General features: G+C 31.2%; 5 protein-coding genes across 10 annotated transcripts; 3 read left to right on the top strand and 2 right to left on the bottom strand.

Annotated features, from left to right (window-relative positions):
• Positions 1-42: 42 nt before the first annotated feature.
• LOC122533009 lies at positions 43-10874 on the top strand. Of its 2 annotated transcripts, XM_043662295.1 has the most exons (9): positions 43-130; positions 518-1123; positions 1215-4486; positions 6165-6812; positions 7042-8222; positions 8306-8376; positions 8457-8655; positions 8740-8970; positions 9483-10874. In XM_043662295.1, exons 3-9 carry the CDS (start codon positions 3880-3882, stop codon positions 10533-10535), a joined length of 3990 nt encoding a protein of 1329 aa, XP_043518230.1. In that variant the 5' UTR covers positions 43-130; positions 518-1123; positions 1215-3879; the 3' UTR covers positions 10536-10874. The 2 variants fall into 2 exon arrangements, with proteins under 2 accessions (XP_043518230.1, XP_043518229.1); XM_043662294.1 differs by lacking the exon at positions 43-130 and having other exon boundaries at positions 444-4486.
• Positions 10741-12711, bottom strand: LOC122533019 (glutathione S-transferase theta-1-like). Of its 3 annotated transcripts, none has more exons than XM_043662322.1 (5): positions 12622-12711; positions 12024-12257; positions 11627-11777; positions 11369-11549; positions 10741-11217 (listed from the first exon to the last, which is right to left on the bottom strand). In XM_043662322.1, the coding sequence occupies exons 2-5, from the start codon at positions 12221-12223 to the stop codon at positions 11060-11062; spliced, it is 690 nt and encodes a 229-aa protein (XP_043518257.1). In that variant the 5' UTR covers positions 12224-12257; positions 12622-12711; the 3' UTR covers positions 10741-11059. The 3 variants fall into 3 exon arrangements, with proteins under 3 accessions (XP_043518257.1, XP_043518255.1, XP_043518258.1); XM_043662320.1 differs by lacking the exon at positions 12622-12711 and adding an exon at positions 12364-12410; XM_043662323.1 differs by lacking the exon at positions 12622-12711 and adding an exon at positions 12313-12345.
• Positions 12712-12844: 133 nt separating this feature from the next.
• Positions 12845-15502, top strand: LOC122533018 (protein rogdi). Of its 3 annotated transcripts, XM_043662317.1 has the most exons (7): positions 13204-13251; positions 13333-13410; positions 13496-13567; positions 13638-13772; positions 13836-14114; positions 14206-14415; positions 14472-15502. In XM_043662317.1, the coding sequence occupies exons 1-7, from the start codon at positions 13219-13221 to the stop codon at positions 14538-14540; spliced, it is 876 nt and encodes a 291-aa protein (XP_043518252.1). In that variant the 5' UTR covers positions 13204-13218; the 3' UTR covers positions 14541-15502. The 3 variants fall into 3 exon arrangements, with proteins under 3 accessions (XP_043518253.1, XP_043518254.1, XP_043518252.1); XM_043662318.1 differs by lacking the exons at positions 13204-13251; positions 13333-13410 and adding an exon at positions 12845-13014 and having other exon boundaries at positions 14472-15501; XM_043662319.1 differs by lacking the exons at positions 13204-13251; positions 13333-13410 and adding an exon at positions 13057-13183.
• A 1535-nt stretch (positions 15503-17037) lies between these two features.
• LOC122533036 (sialin) lies at positions 17038-20949 on the top strand. Its single transcript, XM_043662372.1, has 7 exons — positions 17038-17509; positions 18404-18627; positions 19079-19315; positions 19385-19472; positions 19532-19752; positions 19837-20367; positions 20454-20949. The coding sequence occupies exons 1-7, from the start codon at positions 17440-17442 to the stop codon at positions 20574-20576; spliced, it is 1494 nt and encodes a 497-aa protein (XP_043518307.1). The 5' UTR covers positions 17038-17439; the 3' UTR covers positions 20577-20949.
• Positions 20950-21819: 870 nt separating this feature from the next.
• LOC122533033 lies at positions 21820-26010 on the bottom strand. The gene is made up of 10 exons (XM_043662357.1): positions 25576-26010; positions 25192-25413; positions 24548-25044; positions 24298-24472; positions 23896-24231; positions 23625-23830; positions 23170-23416; positions 22861-23091; positions 22537-22788; positions 21820-22465 (listed from the first exon to the last, which is right to left on the bottom strand). Exons 1-10 carry the CDS (start codon positions 25675-25677, stop codon positions 22241-22243), a joined length of 2493 nt encoding a protein of 830 aa, XP_043518292.1. The 5' UTR covers positions 25678-26010; the 3' UTR covers positions 21820-22240.
• Between the last annotated feature and the right edge of the window lie 190 nt (positions 26011-26200).

The raw sequence follows: 26200 nt of genomic DNA, 5'->3' as shown, positions 1-26200 counted from the left end.
GCATCGATCTGAAGAATTTCAATGATTTACTTCAACGAACGCAAGATATTCTCATTACTGCCGCGAATGCCGACGAGACAAAAATAGGGCAAAATTAACCCAGGAAGAATTGACGTCGAGGACTGATGAGGTATAAGTTTGTTCATTATTTACAAGCGGTAACCCGCGATTTCGTCATTTGTTTGGTCAATAATAATCCGGCAACCATATATCAGTTGCATGTTGCATGACAGAATTTCTTTCCAAAATTGTTCTTAATGTCGCCGGGCGTCATCATTTCAATTCATTTTTCAATGTCAGAGTGTCAATATCACAGCTATTGATCGATCAAGTTTAAATATTTATTAAATATTTATTAAATAACTGAAACATAATAACTAAAATGTTGGAACTTGCGTAACACACTTGTACTATATTTACTGATTGGTAATGATACTCTACGTTTCATCGAAACATATTCTGTTTGAGCAGACGTTGCCGAACATATTTGATTTGATTTCATTTTATTAATTTTTAGCGAAAAAGAAGAACCGGCCGGAACAGAACGTTAGGGTGATTCACCCCTTTTTGTTTGTGTACGTGTTCGTTGCCGAGTTTCCCTACGTTGTCGACTTTCTTCAGGTGGGAAAACGCACATGTGGCTGCGTTTCGTTTGTTAAGTATTCATATTGCAAGCAAAATATACAATCTATATTTTGTAAGAATATTCGAAACGAATATTTAACGAATATTCTTAGTTTATTAGGTTTGAAACGCTCTCTGGCCATTGCAGCCCCGTTTGAAACTTTTGAAAAAGAAAGAAAAAAAATCAACCTCTTAGTAAAGGGAACACTATTCGTTGCTATTTTTAGTTTTCACTGCAGTGACAAACAATAATTTTAAACGGGTATAATGACAATTGACAATAACTTTATTGTAAATTTATATAATATTATATATAATATTATAATAATATATATTATTTATATATTTATTATAAATATTGAACGAATGCAATAAGGATGACTCATGGAAGAAAGATAATTTTAATGCCAATGTGACTCAAAGCAGAGATTTTTACTCGAAAAACGTCATTTACGCGGGCGCAAGTATTATATTATACGTCCGAGGGCGTTCCGAAAAGGTAGCATTGAATTTTTGCTTCTCTTTCGTGCCTTTCTTTTTTAAAATGTTTTCTAAAAGTTTTAAAAGGAAACCATTCTCATGTTTTATAGAGCTGGTAATAACTGTCCTCCGATGAGTTTCTCGTGGGAAATATACAATGCACCGATTATTCGGCGAATCGATTTTGCAAGGGGAACTTTTACATTTAAGCGTCTGAAGAATGAAAAAGTCGATCGATATTATCCAACGTGCAATGACCATTTCACACACAGTAGTTAAATTTAACAAAGGATCGCCGTGTCGAGACACCGCTGCACCGCTGTCTAGGAAATTTTGCATTAAAAACAAAATGACAAAACCTTTTTAGTTAACCTGCAGAATCTCATTAGCTTAGACGTATGTTAATTGCAGCAATTGGACAATAGCAACAATAATATAATAGGTAGACTATACGTAGCGAGTAAGGTAAAGTAGCAATTATTTGTTAATCTTTTAATCTTGAAAAGTCTTTGTAAAAGTTTTTAAATACCGTAACAGTTCTTTGAAAAACATACTTTCTTCTTCATCATAGGCAGCAGATTTACCTTGTGAAAAATAATTTCGAGTGGGAGAGGCAGAGCTTCACACATTCATTGTGACGAATAATTGTCGGAGAATCAAGATTCATTCTCCTCTAGTAAGCTAGTAGTAAAGAAAAAAAAAAAATCTTAATTATTTCATAATGCGGTACGTACTGTAGCATATATTCACGTTTAAAACACATATCATCCTAAATCTTTCCCCTTAAGTGTATTCCTTAACGTACGAGAGGGAGAAAGGAAAAAAAGAAGAAGGATCTGTAATTACCAGCGTGTCCATTGCATTTCAACCTCTCCAATCGAAGCGACGGGGAAAAGATAACGTGGCATATCATGGAAGAAAAAGAGTTTCAGAAGTAACGTCACAAATGAATTTATTATCCTCTCTCTTACATATCTCGCCGGCATAAACATTGTATTCCCGAGCTGCGCCAAACGACTGCGTCCTAGTCGGCCAATTGCGAAGGGTTTCCCTAATAAGAACTTTTCTAGAAGTGGGAATACGAGCGTATGTGTAAGATTACTTGGTTTCTGGCTTCACTTTTCGCGCGACGACTGTCTCGACGTCCATACACTTTGCGACATGTGCCAGCCGGAGTAGTTCGGTTTCACTCTCGACCAAAAAGAAAAAAAAAAAAAAAGAACATTCAACGACTGTTTTTTCTTTAATTTTCGAAATTCTCCACATTTCGCACGAAATTCTCGATTTCGATTTCCAATGATTTTCAATCGTTTGCTCGTTTATTTTCAGTTTCTCCAAAGAGGATATCATTGCACGTGCACTCAAACACACGCAACATCATCGCTGCTTCTCTTCGTTTAGTTTTTCACGGAATTCCGGGCAAAAGAATTGACGAAAGAGTTTCTTTTCTTTTTTTTTTTTTTGTACTTATCGAGACTTCGGGAGATATATAAGACTACGCGAGACTACTCTTCACATTATGCTCGGTTTTTTATTTCTCGTTTCTTGAATTTGAATATTTCTTTTTTCAAATACGGCGAATTATGTCACGTACAGTCTTCTTTTTTTGTTTTTAAATAGTAATTTTATTGAACGTGAACGAAGACAGTGGAAGACACTTTGTGACCCGCAAATGGCATCGTTTCTTATTGTGACAATGTTGGTGCGTGCGTGTTTATAAAAAAGATATCTGCATATCGATAAAAGGGAAATATATATGATATTTAACAATTGCTTAACGCTGCCTAATCATGATTGATCGTACAAGAACTTGACGAAGTGAAAGACCGAGTAAAATATCACCACGTGCTCAGTTTTTACGAAGAATTAAGCATGTGCTGAAAATGTAATACTATTATATTACATTGAAACAACGACATTTTAATATGTATAATAAAGCGATTTTGCTCCGAACGTGCCAAAGGGAAAACTAATTCGTCTCGCGTAAAGACAGAAGAGTATCTTCGTGCCTTTTAAAAATTATTTTTATATTTTTCTTTCTTTTCACAAAGATCTATATTTTACGCTCGATAATATTTCCAAGAGTGCTTCGCATTTTCTCTTTAGAAATTACCCTCGCAGAAATATACTTTTCACGAAGTGAAATCGAATTCGCTCGAATCTGTTTTGTGTTTTGTGTCTGTATAAGGGTACGAAGAAAAAAAATGCGTAATTTCTATATTTAATTCGAATATATACAGAACAATTTGGCACAGAAATGACGCACAGAAACATGAGAACTTCGTGACATTTGACAGAAGGGAAATCGAAATATAATACCTTATACATTTCGCTAATATTACTCGATAAAAGTTTCACGATGCATCCTGAGTCGTGCACCAGACGTAAGAAAGTGGATGCGATTCACATGAAATATAAATCGCGCTAGCTTCGGTAAAAAAAAAAGAACTTTCATTTCGAACATTTTTATCGTTTCTGTCGCGGTTCAAGTTCAACGTCTTGTAACTTCCGAACGTACTATGTTTTAAGAATATGTTTTAAGAATATATTCATGATCGAAGAACCAAGCGCGAAATATCTTTGAAAAAAAAAAAAAAAAGAAAAAAAAAGCAGCTGCCAATTTTAATCTTTCATCGACACGAATCGATAAAAGCGCGAAGAACCTACTTCGCTTCTCGCGCTATCTCCGAACAAAATCATTACATACTACCTCCTACGACTTACGTCAGAAAAGAGAGAGAGAGAGAGAGAGAAAGAGATAGAGAGAGAAAAAAAATGAAAGAACTTGGTAATTGCAAATCGAATGATTCGCGGAAAAAACCGAGAGGAAAATCGAAGAAGCAGAAGCCGACGTTTAAATTATTCACGAAGGCTAGCTGGCCGAAGGTAATGATATCTCGCGACAGTATTATTTACAAGAAGATCAAAGATTCTTCTGGCGATCCAAGCTTGTCGTTTCTTCACGAATCCTCGAGCAAGCTGCACGACAAGGAAGAGAAAGATGGCTGCCGCGTGCAACATTTGTATTGCGAGGGGAATGCGGCGAGTTTCGAGGAGGAGCAGAATGTATGTTTGATAAGCAGCTCCGACGAGGTTCGAGAAAGTCGGAAATCGTACGAAGAACGTTTGAGAGGGAACGAGGAGGAGGTCTCGAAGAAGAAGAAGAAGATCGACGAGGATAATTTCGAATGCACTCCGGGTGTGGAGGAAGAGGAGAGCGTGATCTCCGCCACGCGCGATCAACAGAAGCCTATTTTCGTTGACTTGACAGCCGATGAGAAAAACACGTGGAAACAAACGATATTGAAACGATTCTGTGACGTAAAGACGGACACGGTTAACGAAGCGGAAGGGGAGAATCGCGCTACGAATATTGTATTAGGTATAAGCGGTATATTATCCGATTAAAGATTATTTTACGGCACTTTAATTTGTCTTTTAGTTCGAGTATCCCCCTTTTTTTTCTTTCTTTCTTTCAACGAGAGGCACTTGCTAAAGAAAAAATATGTACTTATTGTCGCGTGTAAAGTTTTTGTAACAAAACACATGAAAAATTTCTGAATTTTGTTCGATGGAGAATTAATTATCTTGCGCGTCAATCAAATCAAAATACACAGGTGTACTTTTTTTTTCTTTCTTTTTTTCAACGAGAGGCACTTGCTAAAGAAGAAATATGTACTTATTGTCGCGTGTAAAGTTTTTGTAACAAAACACATGAAAAATTTATGAATTTTGTTCGATGGAGAATTAATTATCTTGCGCGTTAATCAAATCAAAATACACAGGCGTATTTTTTTTCTCTTTCTTTTTTTCAACGAGAAGCACTTGCTAAAGAAGAAATATGTACTTATTATCGCGTGTAAAGTTTTTGTAACAAAACACATGAAAAATTTCTGAATTTTGTTCGATGGAGAATTAATTATCTTGCGCGTCAATCAAATCAAAATACACAGGTGTACTTTTTTTCTTTCTTTCTTTCTTTCAACGAGAGGCACTTGCTAAAGAAAAAATATGTACTTATTGTCGCGTGTAAAGTTTTTGTAACAAAACACATGAAAAATTTCTGAATTTTATTCGATGAAGAATTAATTATCTTGCGCGTCAATCAAATCAAAATATACAGGTGTACTTTTTTTTTCTTTCTTTTTTTCAACGAGAGGCACTTGCTAAAGAAAAAATATGTACTTATTGTCGCGTGTAAAGTTTTTGTAACAAAACACATGAAAAATTTCTGAATTTTATTCGATGAAGAATTAATTATCTTGCGCGTCAATCAAATCAAAATATACAGGTGTACTTTTTTTTTCTTTCTTTTTTTCAACGAGAGGCACTTGCTAAAGAAAAAATATGTACTTATTGTCGCGTGTAAAGTTTTTGTAACAAAACACATGAAAAATTTCTGAATTTTATTCGATGAAGAATTAATTATCTTGCGCGTCAATCAAATCAAAATATACAGGTGTACTTTTTTTTTCTTTCTTTTTTTCAACGAGAGGCACTTGCTAAAGAAAAAATATGTACTTATTGTCGCGTGTAAAGTTTTTGTAACAAAACACATGAAAAATTTCTGAATTTTGTTCGATGGAGAATTAATTATCTTGCGCGTCAATCAAATCAAAATACACAGGTGTACATTTTTTTCCCCCTCTTTTAAACGAACGGGCACAATTTCTAGTTCGTAGAATTCGTGAGAATGAACAGCCAAGTTACGTCTTCCCTTTACGTAAAAATCGATGGACAAGTGTCTTCCCTCGCAACGCAAACTGATCATGGAACGCTCACCAATAAATCATTGCTCGTTTTGGTTATTCTTTTGGTTATTCTCGCGTGGCGTGCTCGAAATCGAAAAACGTTCCTCCATTCGAAATTCACTTTTCAATTTACCCTCCCACTTTATGTCACACGTTTTCACAGTTATCGAGTTATCACGACGTATGTATGCCCTAAACTTTATGTCACAAACGTGGCACGTGGCCGAGCAATTTTCCATAAGCCGTCGGAACACAATTAATCAAACCAAATGTTGTCCTCTCTGTACAAAATTTGTCACTGCATTCCAGAACCTCGAATCGTAATAGCTGATAATCCGAGCAAATTAAGTTGCAATGGAAACGGCAGTTTAGCAACCGCCTTGCGAGATCGTGGACCGTGTTTGATCCCGGTGCAACCGAATCGTTCGTTACCTATACTCCCGGCACCATCAATACCGACGAGATTCTTTCGAAAAGATTCGTCAGCCGTTCTGGTCCAACCGGCCAGAACCACTGCGGACGTAGAATCAATGAAATCGATCGGCGCGTTGCCGAACGAGGAGTTGATCGAAAAGGACGTTGATCCCGAGGCGCGGATGTCGTCGACGAAGGACGCGATGAATTACGTCGTCCCGCAAATCTCGAACGTCGAGAGCCTCAGCGCGATAAAGAGGAGGGGCAACAACGACGCGGAACAGAGCGAGAAGAACAACGCGAAAGAGAACAGGAAGAAGAAGAAATCGCAGCAGGAAGCAAATGGCAGCCAGAGCAAAGGGAAATGCGCGGAGGGCTCGATCAAGGAGTTCCTGACAAACTTCTGTGGCTCGAACGCGACCGAGGGCATACAGAACCTTTGCACGGAGAAGTGCGTGAGAGCTGCCTCGACGACGAAAGAGGACGAGAGAAGCGGGAACAAGTTGGTACCACCGCTGAAACTGAAGAAGGTCCTCCATACGGGTAACGATAAAAAGCAAACAGTATTTGTTTTATTTATCGGACGTTCCAACGTCGAGATTTTTGTACGTTTATGGGAGTAACAGTGTTTGTAAAGTAATAGCATTCGTTGTTTGGTAGGTGAAAAACGATCTTCCGATTCTTTGCGAATTATCATTTTGTTCACAGTCAAACGTCGAATGATCCTCTGATTTTATTTGTTAACGTTATTTTTGTTGTTGATTGGTGACAGAAACAGAGGGGTACAACGACTCTCAAATCGTCACGAGAGTGGAACACGAGTCGAACTACAGGATCATCACGGACGGAACGTCTCAGTCGCCGTTCAGTCTGAGTGCCGGCAACTGGGACGACATACTGTACGAAAAGGACGCGGACTTCACCGCGTTGAACACCGACAGCTTCAAGCTGAAGTATCGGCGAAACCGATTGAAGCAAAAGCTTCGCGAATTACGGGGCAAAGCTATGGATCTAGCCAAAGAAATGGCGAGCGACTTGAACTCTCAGGAGAGTACCAGACTGAGGCAAGTGATGAACCGTTACGAAAAGCAAATAGAGAACCTGTCGAAATTACATAACAAATTGTCCGCAGCCCTCTCGATCTCTAAAGAAGCGATCGATGTAAATAACGATAGCACGAACCCCTCTGATAACAACTATCCGCGCGTAAGCTTAAACAAAAGGAAAACAGATTTCCAAACGAATGACAGTTCTCCGGTGTCGTCACCCGAGCCGCCTAAATTGTCGCCACGATCGTCTCTAGATATCATTCTGCCGGAGGAGGTTCGAAACAGCCCGCCAATTTTACCACTATGCCTGACGATCTCGTCGAGTCAGGACTCGGTGGAAGAGGAGTTGCAAGCCGCCGAGAGGAAAGTTTGGCCGGTGAACGAAGAACTGATGAAACCGACGTTCCCTACGGATCCGCTTGCTGGGAATTTGACCGATTCTGTGAACAAAGGACCTCCAGATATCGAGAAACACGCACGCGCCACGCCTGTGCTTCATGTCGACGTGGAAAGTTCCGACTTCGGTGCGAACAAGAGAGATTTCAATTACTCGAACAAGATTGCTCAATTGCCAGAGAACAACGTGCGCGCGGCACGGGAGAAGAGCAATGAGAAGAGCAAACCGATCGACGAGTTCCCTCGCAGTCAGCGTCAATTTATGATCCAAGAACCGGATAAGATCAAGCGTCCTGGATTTGCCGATGCCGAGTCGGTAATAAGTTCCGCGACTGATGGCGTGGAGGTGTCAACGACTATTCAAAAGAACGAAACGTTCGAGTCGATACCTGGCAAGCAGCTTCCTCCGTTGAGAGAGCAGACGGTGCAATCTAACTTTTACAGATCCAATCAGGAGGAGATGTCGTTCGCGAAAGCAGCTCACGAGAACAGCATGAACGCGCAGAAGGTTTGTGTAAATATGTTGTGACAGTTCAGTAATTCGAATATATCTTTGTTTCTAATATTATTTTGCGGTATACTTGGTTTCAGGTTTCGTCAAGTTCCGGTCAATCAAACCAATTTAATCCTCTACGAACGATGTTGAATCAGGAACAATTCACGTAAGTGAATTAAAAAATTGATATATTTCGTTGTCTGTATATTTCGACGTTTCATTCGACCGCACACGTACGAACGACAGATTGCGGCAGAACTATAAAGGAGAAGAAATTTCGAGCGATTCTGTGCAGAGGAACAGTGGGAATCATTCTATAACCGAACAATTTCCTACACTTGGCAACTGGTTGGCTCGAATGTCGAAAAAGCAATCCTCGATGGCCAAGCCCAAATTACACGTCGCAGAAAACGTGCCGCTGGTACCGACAGAAAATGTCACACGTGTAAGAGCAATGCCTTTAACAGAATTTTTCGATTTCCTTTCTCTTCGAGATACATACCTCGAATGATTTTATGATATGTCGTAGCAAATTCCTGGAACTGAGAAACCAAAGATTATTGGATCTAATATCAATCATATAATGAATGCAACACCCCAACGTGGTACAGAGAAATGGCAATATCATCATCAGCAACAGCAACTGCAACACGTCGCGTCATCCGTGACTCTTTCGCAACCTGTTGCAGCAGTTCCTCCTTTGCGACCGGGCATTTGTCCACCACTTCCCATGACACAATTTTATCCAAATAATTACGCTGTAAGTAACAGCAAGTGTAACTTAATCTTTCCCTTTCTTTCTTACATTTCGACAAAAATTGAAACTAATTAACAGTCTATATGTAATTACCTAATTTTCGCAGAGAATGTATTAATTAAATCCAAATATTTATGTAACACATTTATTGCGTTACTAAATATATTATATAAATTTATTATATAAATATGTAATATTATATAATAATTAAAATATATAATATATATTATATTTAAAATATTATAAAATATTATATATAATATAGATTAAATATAAAATATTATATAAAATATATAATATATATTATATTTATATAAGAATTAAAATATGTAATATTATATAATAATATATTATAAATTTATTATATAAATAAGTAATATTATATAATAATTAAAATATATAATATTGTATAATATTTATATAATAATTAAAATATGTAATATTATATAATAATTGAAATATATAATATTATATAAATTTATAAAGTACAATCATACAACTTTTTTAAATTACAGATTGATCCTTACAACGGTGCTGCCTTAAATTATCATCCAGCAATTTACCCTTACGGTCCTTATCCGTATCACCCACGGTTACATACCGGTTCCTTGCCACTTCATTTTCCCACGCAAGAAAGCCTACGATCCATGCAACATACAGATAAACGTTTTCCTTTACTACAAGATCCAATTGTGAGGTATCCCTCGCCGTCGACGAGCACTCTGCAGCATCCGAGTAATTTGGAGTTTGATCGTCTTCGTGGAAACACTACCAACAACAACATTGCAGGTGCAACAACCTGTTTACCGTCGTTGTTCCTATCACCGCCGTCTTTATCTACTTCACATCAGGCTCTGCCTCGTAATCCTTTAATTAGCTATCCAACAAATAATCAGTTCTCTCAGAACAGAATGATACCGGATGTTGTTGCTGCAGCAGCAGCCGCTGCTGTTGTCGCTGCTGCTTCCTTTGATCGGCAACGAGATACGCTGACTTACAACAGGTCGGAAACGGAAGCCTTATCGTCCGCAAGTATTCCAAACGTTATTGATAGAGAACCATCTCACGTACCGGGCGCTACGAAATCAATTATTAATCGTAACGTAACCAATCAAACACAAGACAATAATTTCAATGAGGAAAGCCACGAGAACACCAAGTATCAACAAATGCAAAATTTTTTATTCGATCGACTGGCACTTGTGAAAACTACGGATAATTTTGTGCCGACAAATTCAGTTATTGGCAATGATGGGCGATCGATGACGTCTATTGTTTCAGCGGCGCAATATCGAATGCCAGTAATTTCTTCGTACGCACAATTATCGAAAAACGTACCAGTAACGGAAATTAGAAATTGCGAGACGCCCCATCTAGGTAAAGTGAATCGCAGTCCGAACAGCTTGCATAATTTCACATGCTCAAATTGTGGTATTATAGGACCAAAATTTAAATGTTTAGGATGTGAAATGGCTTTTTATTGTGATGAACGGTGCCAAGAGAAACATTGGGATATTCACGTACAAAGATGTCCAAAGAAAATGCCAAAATTAAAAAAGGTCATTTAAAATTAATCATTCTAAGAGTATCATGAAATTCAAAACATCGCTTTGATGCACAAAATATATTTTATGTGGATTATAAATAATTAATATAAAAGATATTTTTGTATAATCTTTTCATACAAAAGTCAACCCAGTTTTGAAATATAATATTACATAATAACATAGTAATATAAAAGTAATATAGTAATAACAGTAATAACAAGAAAAATGTTCAACATTTTATAATATAACTTTTTATGCAATAAGACTGGTATGTTACTTCATATCATACACACAATATGATAAAGCACTACTACATTTACATATGTGCCTAATATATATTTAATAAAAAAAATATGCCTTGAATAATCACTTTTCTTTCAATTGATCAAAATACGAAGTCGATTCTTTTTAAATCACAGATTTTTTTTAAACATTATGAATGAGAATATCATTTTGTAAAAAAAGAATATAAAAGTTGTAAAAAATTGTAAAAATTTGCAAAAAACAATTTTTGTATAGATGTATAGATTCAAAATTCGTAACTATTAAAATTTACTTTTTAATGACTCTTGTTTTACCTTATTTGCCAGTTTGTTTAAAAGTACATGGGCTTCCTGATAATAAGGACTTGTTTCATCTGCAACTCTTTTCATCCATGCAGCTAAGCGAGGTCGATTTTCTTGTGGATTATATCCTATTATTCCTACAATTAAAAACTTGGTTTATATTGTAATATAATAACACAATCTTTATTTTTTGTTATTCTACATATTAATCATGGTAATAGTTTATTTCTAACAAATTTGTTGTTTATATTTATTTTATTCTTAATAAATGCACATATTATTACTTACGAACTTGTTCCACCTCACACGACCCTAAAATATCAGCAATGCTTATCTCAGAACCAGTTAAAAAATTTTTGTCTTTTAACCAGACATTTTCTAATTTATCAAGTGTTTGAATCATACGCTCTTCATGTTGTAATAGACTTTCTGGATTCGTTGGTTTTCCAGTTAATAGTGGTTTCAAGTACTATGATAAAAATTTTTATCAGTAATACATAAAATACTTAATATTCTCTATTTACAAATAAAGGAATTTTTTTTTACATTCACAAAAAAATAGGAAGCACAATCTAGTCTTGTATTAAAATGTTGCCATTCAAGGTACTCATCAACTCTAAGTCGAAGTTTCAAGTCTTTGGGATACCAATGATCAGCTACCTTAAACTCTTCACAGATGTATCTCAAAATTGCAACACTATAAAAAATTTAATACTCTAATTTCTTCTAAATTAAATTGTAATATTATTATTTATATTATTTATTTATATTATTTATAACTTGTATATTGTATTTAAAATGATTTTTGTTACAATAATTTTACATATTGGTTCAGAAATTAAAAGTGAAAAGTTGTTAAAAGATATCAATAATATTGAAATTATTAGTTTCTAAATATTAAAAGTAAAAAAATAAAAAATATATATATGTCATAAAATAATACCTTTCCATCATATTAAAACCATTGTGCTGAACAGCAGGTACTTTTTGAAAAGGATGAATTTTTTTATACTCTGGACTAAGATGTTTACCTTTTCCTATATTTATAAGTTTTTCTTCAAATGGTATATTACACACTTTTAAAAATATATAAAGCGCTCTACTTGGCTGTGATAACAAATCGTAGTATAACTTAAGACCCATTTTTAATAATAAATTATTTATAATGGCAAAATCCCTAAAAATAAAAAGTAATTTAATAATAAAATAATAAAATAATTATTTAATATAACCTTTGAATTTTTACGTAATTCTACAAGTACGAAATTCATATATATACATACACTTTAAGACTTGTAGAATTACGTAATAACATTAGAATAACATTATATATACATATATTATATATATGTTATCTAATCCAATTTCTTTCTTTTTTTCTCTCTCTCTCTCTCTCTCCCTCCTCTTTCTTTCTCTTTCTCTTTAAAAAGTTCAAAATTTGTATATAATATAATAATTTTTACATAAAATATTATAAATATAAAATAAAAATTTTGTACACATTTAATGAAACATTATTTAGATCATAAATTTGTTCTTACTTTTTTGTACGAGAAGTATCACTATTTTATTTATAAATATTCGAGCTTATTCATCGATAGGTCAGTTTTTTCAATAATTTGTACTGATCACTAGAATATAAGAATGCTTTATAACGATAACGATTTATCTATTTGTTTCACATCGAAAAAGATGACGAGATTTATCTTCGGCGTTTAACGTGATGATAACGTTCGTTCGCAGATTGAATAATAAATGAAATATATCAAGAAGAAAGGAGAAATTCTACGAAATTTGCTTAAAGATTAAGCAAATACAACATCTCGAGTAACTAGGAAGCAAGTGGAAGCAAGTAGCAGTAAAGTGGAAGCAAGTAGAGGCATCACCCGGTAGAGAAAATGGCTGACTGCGAGAAGGAGGAGGCCCACAATCTCGTAAGCTATTTGCCTTTGCCTACCGTTTATCTAATCACTTAAGCGACCTCGTCGTCTCGCAATTCGCAATGATAGTGTACCTTATCTATCGTCGAACTAATCAATTTACTCTTACTGTTCTTGTTGAAACAAGTTCATTGTGGTTATGTTTCATCCAGTGAATGATTCTGTAATATCACATTTATTTCTTATTTACATACGTGAATGTATAATTTGACAGTTCTATTTCAAAACTTCGTAAGAATGTTTATTCTCTAACAATATAATTGATTAATTTATTTAAAAATACTCGCTCAATATAGTTTTACAATTTGGCAGTTACAAAACCCAAATTGGTATACAAAAACTATTTATATTCATTTGAAGATGAATGTAATACATGGAATAAGTGCAATTGTAAGACATTGTGTTCAAAGATATATTAGGCAAATATTATTATTATTATTACATTTATGTTACAAAATATTATAAAACATTTCAGCAAATGGAGTTTGAATGGGTGCTTCATGAAGAGGTCCATTCATCACTATCACAATTAAGAAATATTTTAATGGTATGTTATACGTTTTTAGAGTTATTCATAAAACGAAGAAATTATTATTTAGTTGTACATTATGTTACAGGAATGTGCACAAAGATTTCCATTAGCATTATTTGGCAATGATCAACACAACAAGACAGATAGATTTGTATTTGCTGCACCACACGATCAAGTGAAATGTGTAGCTGTTTTAACTGGTGATAGTATTACGAATGCAGTAAGTGCCAATTGTATTTTTAATTTGTAACTATATTATCATCTAAAAAGAACATGTTTGTAGGAAGTTAATTTTAAAGTCCAGCGTCAACAAAACATTAACATGAGAACAAGTATACAAACAGAACATCCTTGGAAATTGCAACAAATTCAAGATGCTGCTAATCATTTACAACAAGCCATTGCTCACATAGATAATGTTGATCGTCATTATCCTTTTAAGACATCTGATGAAGTTATGCATGTATTAGGGAACATACTTGGTTGTCTCCAACGCAGTCGTACAAGTTTAATTGTTCCTAGAAAAAAGACCATTGATGATCTCATTAAAAGTCGTAATATGGTAAGTATGTAAATGTTTTTGAAAGGCATTAAATATCAGTTAAACTTTATATCATATTTCATATCTAAATCATTGGACTTTTTTATTGCAGAAATCATTAAATCCTAATCTTCCAGAAAATTTAGCTATTAGTTTTTATATCCAGAGTTATAAACTAGTTTTAGCAATATACCAGTTAGAGAATGCACATGGTAATGTTAAGTATGAAACACAACAAGCAGAATGCAGTGTTCCATGGTTAAATGATGCTTTAGTACTGCTTACTATAGCATTACAGCTTTGCCAACGACTAAAAGACAAGGTTAGTTTGAATAAAACTATTTTAAATTTCTTTACCTTATCTGAAATATTTTTCAGATCTGTGTTTTTTCTCAATACAAAGATTTTACAGTTGGTCCTCACGTTCCTTCAACAGTGGCTTGGTAATGAAAGTATTTGAGTAACCAGACTTTCAACTTTCAATTAAAAAATTAGTTTTGTATATATATATATATTACAGTATACCACGTTTAATGCTCTGGCAGCATTTTGGTAGTGAATTTTGTTTTTATAAATGAAATTTAATTTTAAAAACGCATTAAATTATGTAGCATTTTCAGAAATAATTTTTTGAGTCATATATATACATATCTTGCTTGATATATTGTATTAAATTTGGAGATTAAATTTTACATAGAAAATTTTACACAAGAAAAATTCTTGTATATTAGTACAAGATCTGAGTCACGATTTTAAAAGTATTTTGCCAATTAGTTATGTGCTTATATCTATCTATTAGTCCTTCCTTTGATCATAATTTTTAATCTTATGTAGACAGCTTTGATTTAGAATAGTTATAAATTCTTATTAATTAAGCACATATTTACTATATCTCCTGTGATTTTTCGGAATGTTATAATAATTCTCTTTTTACTAGATTTTATTAAAGTTTTATTCTTAAGAGTGTAGGCGATTCTAAAGTTTTTAACTATTATTTTAAACACTTATTTATTCTTTATTATTTACCAAAGAAGGTACTGTTTAGTAAATGTTGACATACATTACTGTGGTATGACGTTCCTTTCATTTTAATATATCTATATATTTACATACAGATAACTAAATTAGCGTTACATCGATCATTAATTAGGTGTTAGCATAATTGTTACTGATCGACGTTATTGTTATACATACACACAGCAATTTATAAGGATTTCAACACAATTATATTAAATATTTAGAATTGCCTTAACGTAATAACGATAGAGATGCGAATTTTCAATATTAAGATCAGTTTTCATATTGAGTTAAATGGAAAGATTTTATCTTATTTCTAAATTTTTATTTATTCTGAATTGAGATATAAAAATCTTAAATACATATTTATATTAATTGTACGCATTTATATCTATACGTTTTTAAATATGAATTTTTTTCACTTAAATTTTCTCTTTTATTTATATTTTCATATTAATATATGTATATAATTTAAGTATAAATAAACAAATCATGACAAATGATTTACTTTCCATATAATTCAATAAAAAGAACATGTGATAATAGATCACTTTTATGTTTTTGAATCATAAATACTTATAAAATAAGTATTTTCATAAAATGCAAAGCTTTTAAATAGCTTGTTTCTAATACTATTAAAATGTTACTGGATAAATCAAATATGTATATTTATTTTATTTTAATTAATTACATATTTGAAATATTATATATTTACAAATGCTGTGGTTTAGGTATTAAAAGTTTATAGTTTCATTTTATGCATTATATCTTCTTTGTTATTATGTTGTGTACTTATATATTTTATCAATATCATTTTACAAATTATATTTTGTTTATAGTTATTTGTTATATTAAACATCTTGTATGAAATATAAAATGGTACTTAAATAATTATATCACGAAATTATTATTTGCTTTGATTTGCATATTTTTGAAATAAGAATAAAATAGAAAAAAAGAATCAGCATGGTTTTCTCATATACATAATGCATTTAAGAAAAATAATAATATATTCATACATAATTCGAAATATTTTAAATCTAAAAACAATAAAAAATATAGTATCTAGAAGAGTTTACAAAATGTTTCCAATACGAAAATTTATGGTATATATATATAGTTCTTACCTTATATTGCAGGGTTATACTGACCATTTGCGTAATAATATTTATACATTTTTAATGTTGATGAAATTTTAATAAATACCAAAAATTACGAAGTATTGAATTGATAGGAATCCGATTAAGAAATATGTAGTTAATAAGAAAAATATTTACATATTGCATTGTAGCTATTTTTCTTAAGAAATGATGGTTGTTTGTTCAACTTATAAAATTGCTAAGAAGTTTGGAATAATATATTAAAAAAAATTATGTATATAAATAATCATTTTGTAATTATGTAATTAGGTAATTTTTGAAATATTTAACAATTACATAATGGTTTATGCTGTACTGAAATTCCAAATAATTCAACATAAATTCTTTTTATTTATACAATGTTCTTTAAGGAAAAGAGCACAGCTACTCATTAATAAAGAACTTGTTTTACATTTAAATAAATTTTTTGAATTTTATTACAAACTAAAATTATCCGGATTTTCATTAAAAGAATGTAAACACGTCTATGTTCTTTATTATATTGATATAGAAATAAAAGTCTTTTACCCATGAGAAATTTTTGTATTCATAGTTTTTTCGTTTCCTTTGAATGATTTCATATAAACTGATAATTCTTTAAGTTTTATCACGATATATAGTTTCTATTATTAAAATAGCGTAAGCTCTCTACTTTTTCATAATCATGTATGATTCATGCGTGAAAAAATTTTCGCATTTTTGTCCTTATTCAACAATGTAGTTATTTGAGAAAATCGAATTAACAATGACACGGATCGAGGAACGAAGTTCACAGAATGTGTTCGAGTCAGACGTAACTTAATCATCTCGAATGACTCAAATATCATTTCAATAAGTTTCAATTCATTCTTTAATTATTCAATTGTAGAAAGTTCAGAAGTAGTGGAGCACGTTTGCGCAAACGTTCCTTGCCTATACACACACAGTCAAGTTTAAGTAAGTATTAGTCTTAAATGACGTGAGTGCACAGCTATTCGCGCCAACAACGATGACAGCAGACGACAATTCGTATAATACGCGTCGTATTCCTGCCACGTTATAAACTCTACGAAATTGTATATCATTCTGTTCTATCGTGTCGACGCGACAAACGATTATAACGATTATAAGCATGTAAATTTGGAGTTTCGATGCTTCAAACGATCAATTCTTCGTGAAAGCGATTTAGCATCTGTGAAAAAGCGCACAACATGGAAGTACTGGATCCCAGTGTTTCAAGAGATGACCAGCCTTTGTGTGTCAATGATTCTTTGGAAAAAGGTTTATTTTAAATAATTTTTCTCATATCGATCGAAAAAAACTGTATTCGACTACTTCTCTTCGTAACTCTGTCATTGTATTTTAAAAGTATTCAAGATCATTAAGAGCTCACAACGTGATGATGGGCATTGTTTGGAAACAAAGGATTGACAGATGCATAAGCGCTTCGCATTATTACCAGCTGTCAACCTATCTGAATATGTTATTTTATGTGAACTATATCAGTCGAAAGTACATTTTAGAAGTTTTTTTTGATAGTTACTTTTTTTCGTTTAAAAACCCGTATGATTATTACTGAATTTTTATTTATTTATAAATTATCCTACGTGAATGAAAATCTTGCGTTTAGAAGTAGATGAATATAGCAAAAATAAAAGTGTAATAACAAATGTCAAGAAAAAGGAAGGACCAAAAATTGTATAAAAAGTTGTCAGAAGATACATCAGGTTAACTTGAAATAATATCACATATTATTGAAATTGAGCTAAATTTTGGCATTTAAGTGAGACTAAAAATGTTAAATAATTGGAGAATTTGAATTACAATTAAAAATTTATTGTAATCTCTGAGCTTTAAATATACTCTAATTCAGAAACATGTGTCCAATATTATTTTGAAAAATATATATATAAAAAGTAAATCAGATAATTAATTATTAATTCTAGAAGATGTTATGTCAAAAATTGTATTACTAATAATAAATTCATTCATTTCATAAACATTATTACTTAAATATTTATCAATTTTATACTTGAGCAATAAAGTATACTTAATATACTTAATACACTAAATATTCAATAATTTTATACTTGTAAATTATATATTTAAATAAATTTATAAATTTTTTATTTTTGCTCTTTCTAAATAATCCTAATTATGAAATTATATTTTTAGTTACTATAGCAGATATACCATCTGATACAAAATCATGCGTAAAAGCAAGGCATACATTAGGTTTTCTAGGATTTCTTGGATTTGCACTTGTGTATGCTATGAGAGTAAATTTATCTGTGGCTATAGTTTCAATGGTAAATCAAACAGCAATACCACATAGTGATGATAATGATACCACAGATGTTTGTCCCAAAGAAAAACCAATTAATGGAACATTTATACCAGTAAGTTATTTTATAATTTTTTTAAAAAATTGTCAATGTCAATTCTAATATAATTCAATTTGTACTTGTATCAAGTTTAGTATCTTTATATATGATGTAAAGATTAGATTCAATGATCATTAAAAACATATTGCATATTTCACGAAGTATTGAATTCTAGTTTGTAATCTAATGTATTTTACATGCGTAATATTTATGCAGATCAAATGTCAACATTGGTTTTATCACATTATCACATTACTCATGTGAACTTATCATTTTTAGTATGACCTAACATATCAACATATGTTTTAACGCCTACATCTTTTGCCTTTATTTTATTATATAGATATATTCTTTTAGTCAAAATATTTTAATATTGTGTTTCAGTATATTCTGAAAATTATTTTTATTTAAATTATTTTAAATTATTGTCAATAAAAATAAATAAAAATAATATAAATTTTTAAAGAGTGCAGGAGAATTTAATTGGGATGAGAAAACGCAAGGTATTATATTGGGTGCATTTTTCATTGGCTATGTTACTACAAATGTCCCAGGTGGAAGAATGGCAGAAAAATTTGGTGGAAAGCTAATATATGGATTAGGAGTATTTCTGACAGCTGTATTGACTGTAATTAGTCCTTTTGCAGCTTATATAGGATTAGTACCATTCTTAACTGTACGAGTAGCCGAAGGATTTACAGAGGTATTTTTTCATTTTACAAATTAATATAATTGGAAAAATAAGTTTTAACTTCTATCATTTTATAAATAGGGTGTCACATTTCCTGCAATGCATAGTATGTTAGCACACTGGGTACCTCCCTTGGAAAGAAGCAAATTTGCTGCTGTAGTATATGCAGGTAATTATTCTTGTTTCGATATATGATAAATTCGATTTGTCATACTTATTTCTATTCAGGTGCAAATTTTGGAACTGTTATATCACTACCAGTGAGTGGATGGCTTTGTTCATTAGAACTTTGGGGTGGTTGGCCCCTTGCATTTTATTTATTTGGAGGACTTGGCATTGTGTGGTATGCATTTTGGCTAATTTTTGTATATGATACACCTGCACAACATACAAAGATTGATCCTCTTGAAAGAGCATACATTGAGGCCAGTGTAGAAAAGAAGGATGAGGTTCATTTCAATTTTATTAAATTAAACTTAAACTGTTATCATGTAATAGACAAAATTTAATAACTCAATGTATTTTAAAACCAGGATGATGATCCAGGAGTTCCTTGGTTATCAGTATTTACATCACTGCCCATGTGGGCTATAGCTATCACCCAATGTGGACAGTCATGGGCATTTTATACACTTTTAACAGAATTACCAACTTATATGGATAAAATTTTGCATTTTGACGTACAACAGGATGCATTCCTTTCAGCATTGCCTTACTTAAGTTCTTGGTTATTTGGACTCGGTATTTCAAGTTTCGCAGATGCCCTTCTTGCCCGCCAGCTTATATCTCCTTTAGCATCGTTTAAATTATGGAACACCGTGGCTTCGTTAGGACCGAGTCTCAGTTTTATTGGTGCTATCTGGGCTGAATGTAATCGTATGACGGTTATGATGATGCTCGCTGGATTAGGATCTCTACAAGGTGCAGTTTATGCAGGAAATCAAATGAATCACATTGCTTTAGCACCACGATATGCGGGTACTCTTTATGGACTGACAAATGCTGCAGCAAATGCTTGTGGATTTTTAGCTCCATACGTTATTGGAAGAATAGTCCAAGGACACGTCAGTATAACTATACATTGTTATTAAATAATAATAAATTTGTTGTGAAAAAAAGATTCAATAAGCTTTTACATTTTGTGTTACAGGAAACACTGGCTCGATGGCATACAGTATTCTGGTTGGCAGCAGGGATAAATATGGCAACCAATTGCTTTTATTTAATTTTTGCATCTGCCACAGAACAACCATGGAGTAAAGGTAGAAGTTGATGACAAAATTTCGTTGGACATGAAGTATTTAGTACGGAAAATAATTTATCCTTAGACCGAATTGCGCTCAGTTCATTCTAGCTAATTATTATGTTGACCACTTCCATTATTTAGGCACAAAGCTCTTTTTGTTCAATATAATGACAATTTTTTATTGAATGGAATACTATTCCATAATATTGAAATGTATAAATATTGAATAATTTATGTTGTCTTGATAAAATGATATAGAAGTATATTAACTAAAATTTGTTTGCATCAGTATTGTGTTAATGAAGTTTAAGTTTAGAACTTATATCATTCCAATGAAATTATTCATATGACAATATGATTTTTTAAAAACTTTAATTAATGAAACGCTTAATTTTTTATATTCAATTTGATTGAAATCAATGTAATCTGTAAAAATATGGATGTAATTTAATTTACTTTAATTTTACTATGAAAAAAAGTAAATTGTTACAGATATTTTTTATGAGATGAAAAATATTAAAAAGTTATATTTTATTTGTGTGTAAAAATCTTATGTAATGATTTATATATATATATATATATAAACAATTGATTGTATAGCGCAGGATTCAACAATTTTTAAGGATTGAATTTTTTTTTATAATTACAAGAAATGATAAACACGCACAGTTTTTGTGCAGTTAAAATGTTTCATACTGAATATGCTTTATCTTTTTACTTCCCCTGGCAACAGCCAATAAGATAATATATAACTTTACAAATTTATTTATAAAATAAAATATAAAGAAAAACAATATGCAAATGGCTATAGATCCAAGTTAGGAAAATAAAAAGCTTTATAAAGATAATTCTTACAATTAGATTTTAGTAAAATTGTAATTTTATTCACGAGATAACTTAATAATTTAATTATTTTGCCAAAAAAAAAAAAAAAAAGAAAAATCAGATTTTAAAGAAATAGCAAATATAACATTTGAATATATTGTTAATAAAATATTGGAATTATTTCAAAAAATTTAAACAAAATAATGTGCTACTATTTACTGAGATTCCATATCAATGTTATGTACAAATCAGTTTAGTTTTCTTTTGATAATGAGAGCTTGCTAACTTTACATAAAATAATTTTCAAAGTCAATTTGCCAAAAATAATTATATTATAAATTAATATAAACTAATTTATGGAAATTGTTTAATATAAATATCTACAAAAAAACAATTTAAAAAATGAATACGTTTATGTATATACATATGTTGTACACATAACATGCACGAACATGCGTGACATAATAAGCGAAAAAAGAAAAGAAATCGTAACTAATTTATGTAAACTGATTTTGGTTTAGTTTGTTATGCATTTTTATGTTGAAAAATAAAAACAAATTGCATGCAAAAATACTTTAAGATAAAATTGTTCGTATTAAAAATATGTATTTCTTGAGTTATATTTATAGAAATATATAAAAATTATATTTAAATAACAATAATAAAGAACAAAATTATATTTATAAAATAAATCATGCAATCAATATTGCTGGTCTTTAATGTAAATATATGTATGCATTATTTATTTTTCAATTACTTATATTAAAAATGTAAGAAAAAGTTATTAATAAGAAATTTTTTTTATAAAAACTACTATCAAATTGTTTTGATAATTTAAAAATGAATTTTACAACAAAAATACAGTATTAACTATTTAAGTCTTCCTTTTTTTTAGCAGTAAGTTCGAAAATCATATCACGCATTCGACTTAAATCCATCAATTCTGCTTTCATCTTCTTAATTTTTTCCTCCTTTTCAGCAATGTTCTTTTCATATTTTTGCAATAATTGTGATAATTGTTGGGCTTCTTGCTTGAGTGCAGATATATCTTTTTGATTCGACTGAATTTCCGCAGTTTTTAATTCTATTACCTATTTGATATTGAATATACATTTCTTTATAATTGAATTCTATTATAACAGCTGAGTTTATACAAACATACCTGATCTTTTTTGTTTAATTGATCTTGCATTTTAAGAAGTACTTTACTTAGTTCATGATTTTTATTGGTCATTTCCATGGTTTTTGCATCTGCATTCGTACATTCAACTTCTAACTCTTTAATTTTTTTAGTTAATGCTTCAATTCTATTCTGATTAGTTTCTAATTCATGTTTATGTTGTACGAGAACTACATTTAAGTGATCAATGTTAGTAGTTTTTTCTAAAACTATCCTTTTTAAACTGTCGATTTCCTGTAAACGTGATTATTATATTTTAAATTTGATTTATCTTTATTTAGTAGATTTATTATACAAAATATTAACCTGTTTTTTAATAGCAATTGCTTTTTTACTTTGTTCTTCTGCTTCAGCAAGTTTTACAGTTAATGTAGACTTTACTCCTTCTAAACATTGTTGTGTGTCAAATAACATCTGATGTAAACGACTAGACTCTGCCACTACTTGTGCTAGTCTATGTTGTAAACTAGTTCCATGGTTGTTTGCTGCTTCTAAACTAGATTGCATGGCCCGTTCTGCATGTCTCATAGCTGCTAACTTTTATATCACAAAAATGTAGTGGATATAATACACATTTTGTGTTTAAGATAAAATGAATTATAAAAAAAGATATACCTTATATTCATATAATTCCATCACTGCTGATGTGGTAATATCATTGATTTGATTTGATTCATAGATTCTTTTTAATTTTGCTAAAAACGCATCAAGCCGTTCTTCTTGTGCAAAAGAAAATAGTGGAGCCATTTCGTTATTTGCATTTATGGACATTTTACTTCCAATATTTGTTACCGTACCAGGAGTACTTTGTACCAATATCAAAGGCTCCAGTTGCTTCATACAAAGCGCCACCGCGGAAACACTTGTCACACAAAAACATGGGATACAATTTGCGTGTGATAGTGAATTTGTCTAGAGTTGTCATCAATAAAAATTAAAATAATTTGTTGCTGAAGTATTCAATTTTAATAGTGAAGATATAGTAATGCTTTATTTGGGTGATAGTGTCTGTTAAAATCTTTGTATTTCGTTCAACTAAAAAACCTACCATAAATTAAGATAAAACCTACCATTCCTGAGGAAATCCGATGGTAGATGTTAATTGCAGAACTTTTTGTTTAATATCTGCATCACCAGTGAACAATGCATTTGCCATTGTTATTTGAATTTGTTTCTTTCTAAGTAATTCAGAATATAATGTTAACCATTGCGAATTATCAGCTGCTAAATCAGCAGTCAAAGCTAATGCATAAATACACAGATTTGTAGTAGGATTCTAAAATAATAAAAAGTGTCCATCAAAAAATAATAGTCATATTTTAAGAAACAAAAATACAATACTTGAATAAAATTTCCTGGCCAGTTGTCAGCTGCACATGTTTCAGAATCTAACATTGGATTTAATAATTTTCGTATTATTTGTTCACTAAAGGACTGCATGACTTTTGTTCTGAGTGTAGATGTTTTAACCATTTCTTGAAATAATTGCATTAACTCTGCTAATTTTGTTTCTGTTTCTAATGTTAATTCATATTTTCCTTGAATTTCATCATTTTCTGTATTTAATATAAGCATTAAAACTGAAGCATCTAATTCTGCCAGCACCTCGGGGAAGAGTTTAGTACGTCGTGCATCAACTACTGTAACTCTTATCAAAGCTAATGCTTTAGAGCATACCTGATTTAGAAAGAATTATTATAATCCGTTACTCTTTATTTACATTTGCATAAAATGAAGATATACCTGTTCTACTGGAACCCAAGTCATTGCAGTTTTCACAAATAAAGGATATAGAGACACCAAAGAAGATAATTTTAATTTTACTAAAGATGACAAAAATTCCATCATAAGAGCAACACATTCTGGATCTGCATTATCTTCTAATGTAGCCAAGACATTTTCCACATCTCTACCATAACTAATTAAGACAATAAACATGATATTGATTATAATCAAATACCAAAAATAAACTGAAAACTATAAAATAACTCACTGTGGGTATGTTAGTAACACAGCATGGGAATGTTCATTTTGTCCAACATCATTAAAGAAATCTATGATATGTCTCAATAATAAAACATCTCTTTGTTTCATTGCAGTGATAAGACTACTGAATGTGACAGCAGCAAAATCCAAAATATATTTCTCTGAAATATTCGTATTTGTATGTTCTAGTATAATCAAAAGTTTACAACATTGTACACTGGTGTTAACACTACAATGTTGTAGTTTTAATAAAGTTCTTATAAACGCTTTTGTATCAATTGTCCTCATTAGTATATATACAGCAGGAAGATTTTTATAACACAAATTTACTAGTACACCTAAGGAAAGTGCAATAATGTTTTCTTCTTTGGATTGTGTCACCCATTGTGTTAATATTGATACTAGATAAGGTAAATGAGCTTCTTGCCATGAAATTTTTATGCCATATGTCAATTCTTGAAGTAGTTTCAATACTCTTATTCTTTTTTCACTTGTTAAATTTGCCTGTGGAATTATTATGCGTGAACATTATATTTCCAGCTGTTTAAAAAATTTTATTGCAGAAAGCAAAATATGAACCTTCGATATAATAAAAATAAATGTATCTTTATATATTTTTCTTTTCTTTCTAACAAAAACAAATATACATACTTCCAATAATCTTGCCAATATTGGTGCAAATTTGTATGTGTGGATGAGAGCTTGTCTTGCAGCAGCATTGCGACAAGCATTTTGTAAAACATCAACAGTGCTCCAGATCAAAGTGGTTCTGGAAGCTAATGAATTCATAAGCTCATGCAAACTAACATAGAACTCTGCTGCTATGCTGGTTCCAGGGTCAAAAATACTCAAATCCAGTGATGTACTTATTACCTTTTGAGCATAAATTTTTATTAAAAACATACCATATATTGAATAAAATGTTACAATATCTGAAGTTCATTATTTTATCTTTTGTAAAATTTTTTGTAAGTATCATGTAAGATTATAATAGCTATCATTTTTCAATTTATTCTAAAATTGATATATAATTACCCCAAGATTTCGTTGTAAAATCGTAGCTGTTGCCTCACTTGAATGTTTAATATATTCTACAACCGCTGATATAAATGCTCTTATATGTTGGTATTTATCCATTGTGTTTAATTAACGTATCATAAATAATTATAAAATTTCGAATTTAGCAACTTTTCTGGTTCTTTGTTTTAATTTTAGTGATATTAAAATTGGAAGTTCAATAAATTTTTGTACGGTTAAATTACATGCACTATGATGTCTTTTTCAGTGAAATCTTTCACAAAATATAATAATGTATACATACACAAATGTGCAATATAAGCAATTCTTATTTTACATTCCAAGCATACGAAGCATGTGCATACTTTCAACACATACACATTTACAAAATTGACAATAAGAAATATCATTTCGCGGAGAACCGGTATTTGGCGGCCATTTCTAAATATTGTATTCAAAATTGACCAATTGAATCAAAGTCAACCAATGCAGCTAATACTTATATGTAAAATTCCTATTCTTTTTGCATTTTATGTTTAAATTTAATTAATTTACTAGACACTTGGTTATTATTGTAATTCATTTTTCATTTTGTAACTAAAAAACGTTTATCGTTATTCTAAATAGTACTGACTTTGAGATA

The sequence above is a fragment of the Frieseomelitta varia genome, unplaced genomic scaffold (assembly GCF_011392965.1).
Source record: "Frieseomelitta varia isolate USP_RPSP 00005682 unplaced genomic scaffold, Fvar_1.2 scaffold_489, whole genome shotgun sequence".
NCBI classification, from domain to species: domain Eukaryota; kingdom Metazoa; phylum Arthropoda; class Insecta; order Hymenoptera; family Apidae; genus Frieseomelitta; species Frieseomelitta varia.
Note: the sequence above shows the minus strand (reverse complement) of the source record. Positions and strands in the feature narration are given on the sequence as shown.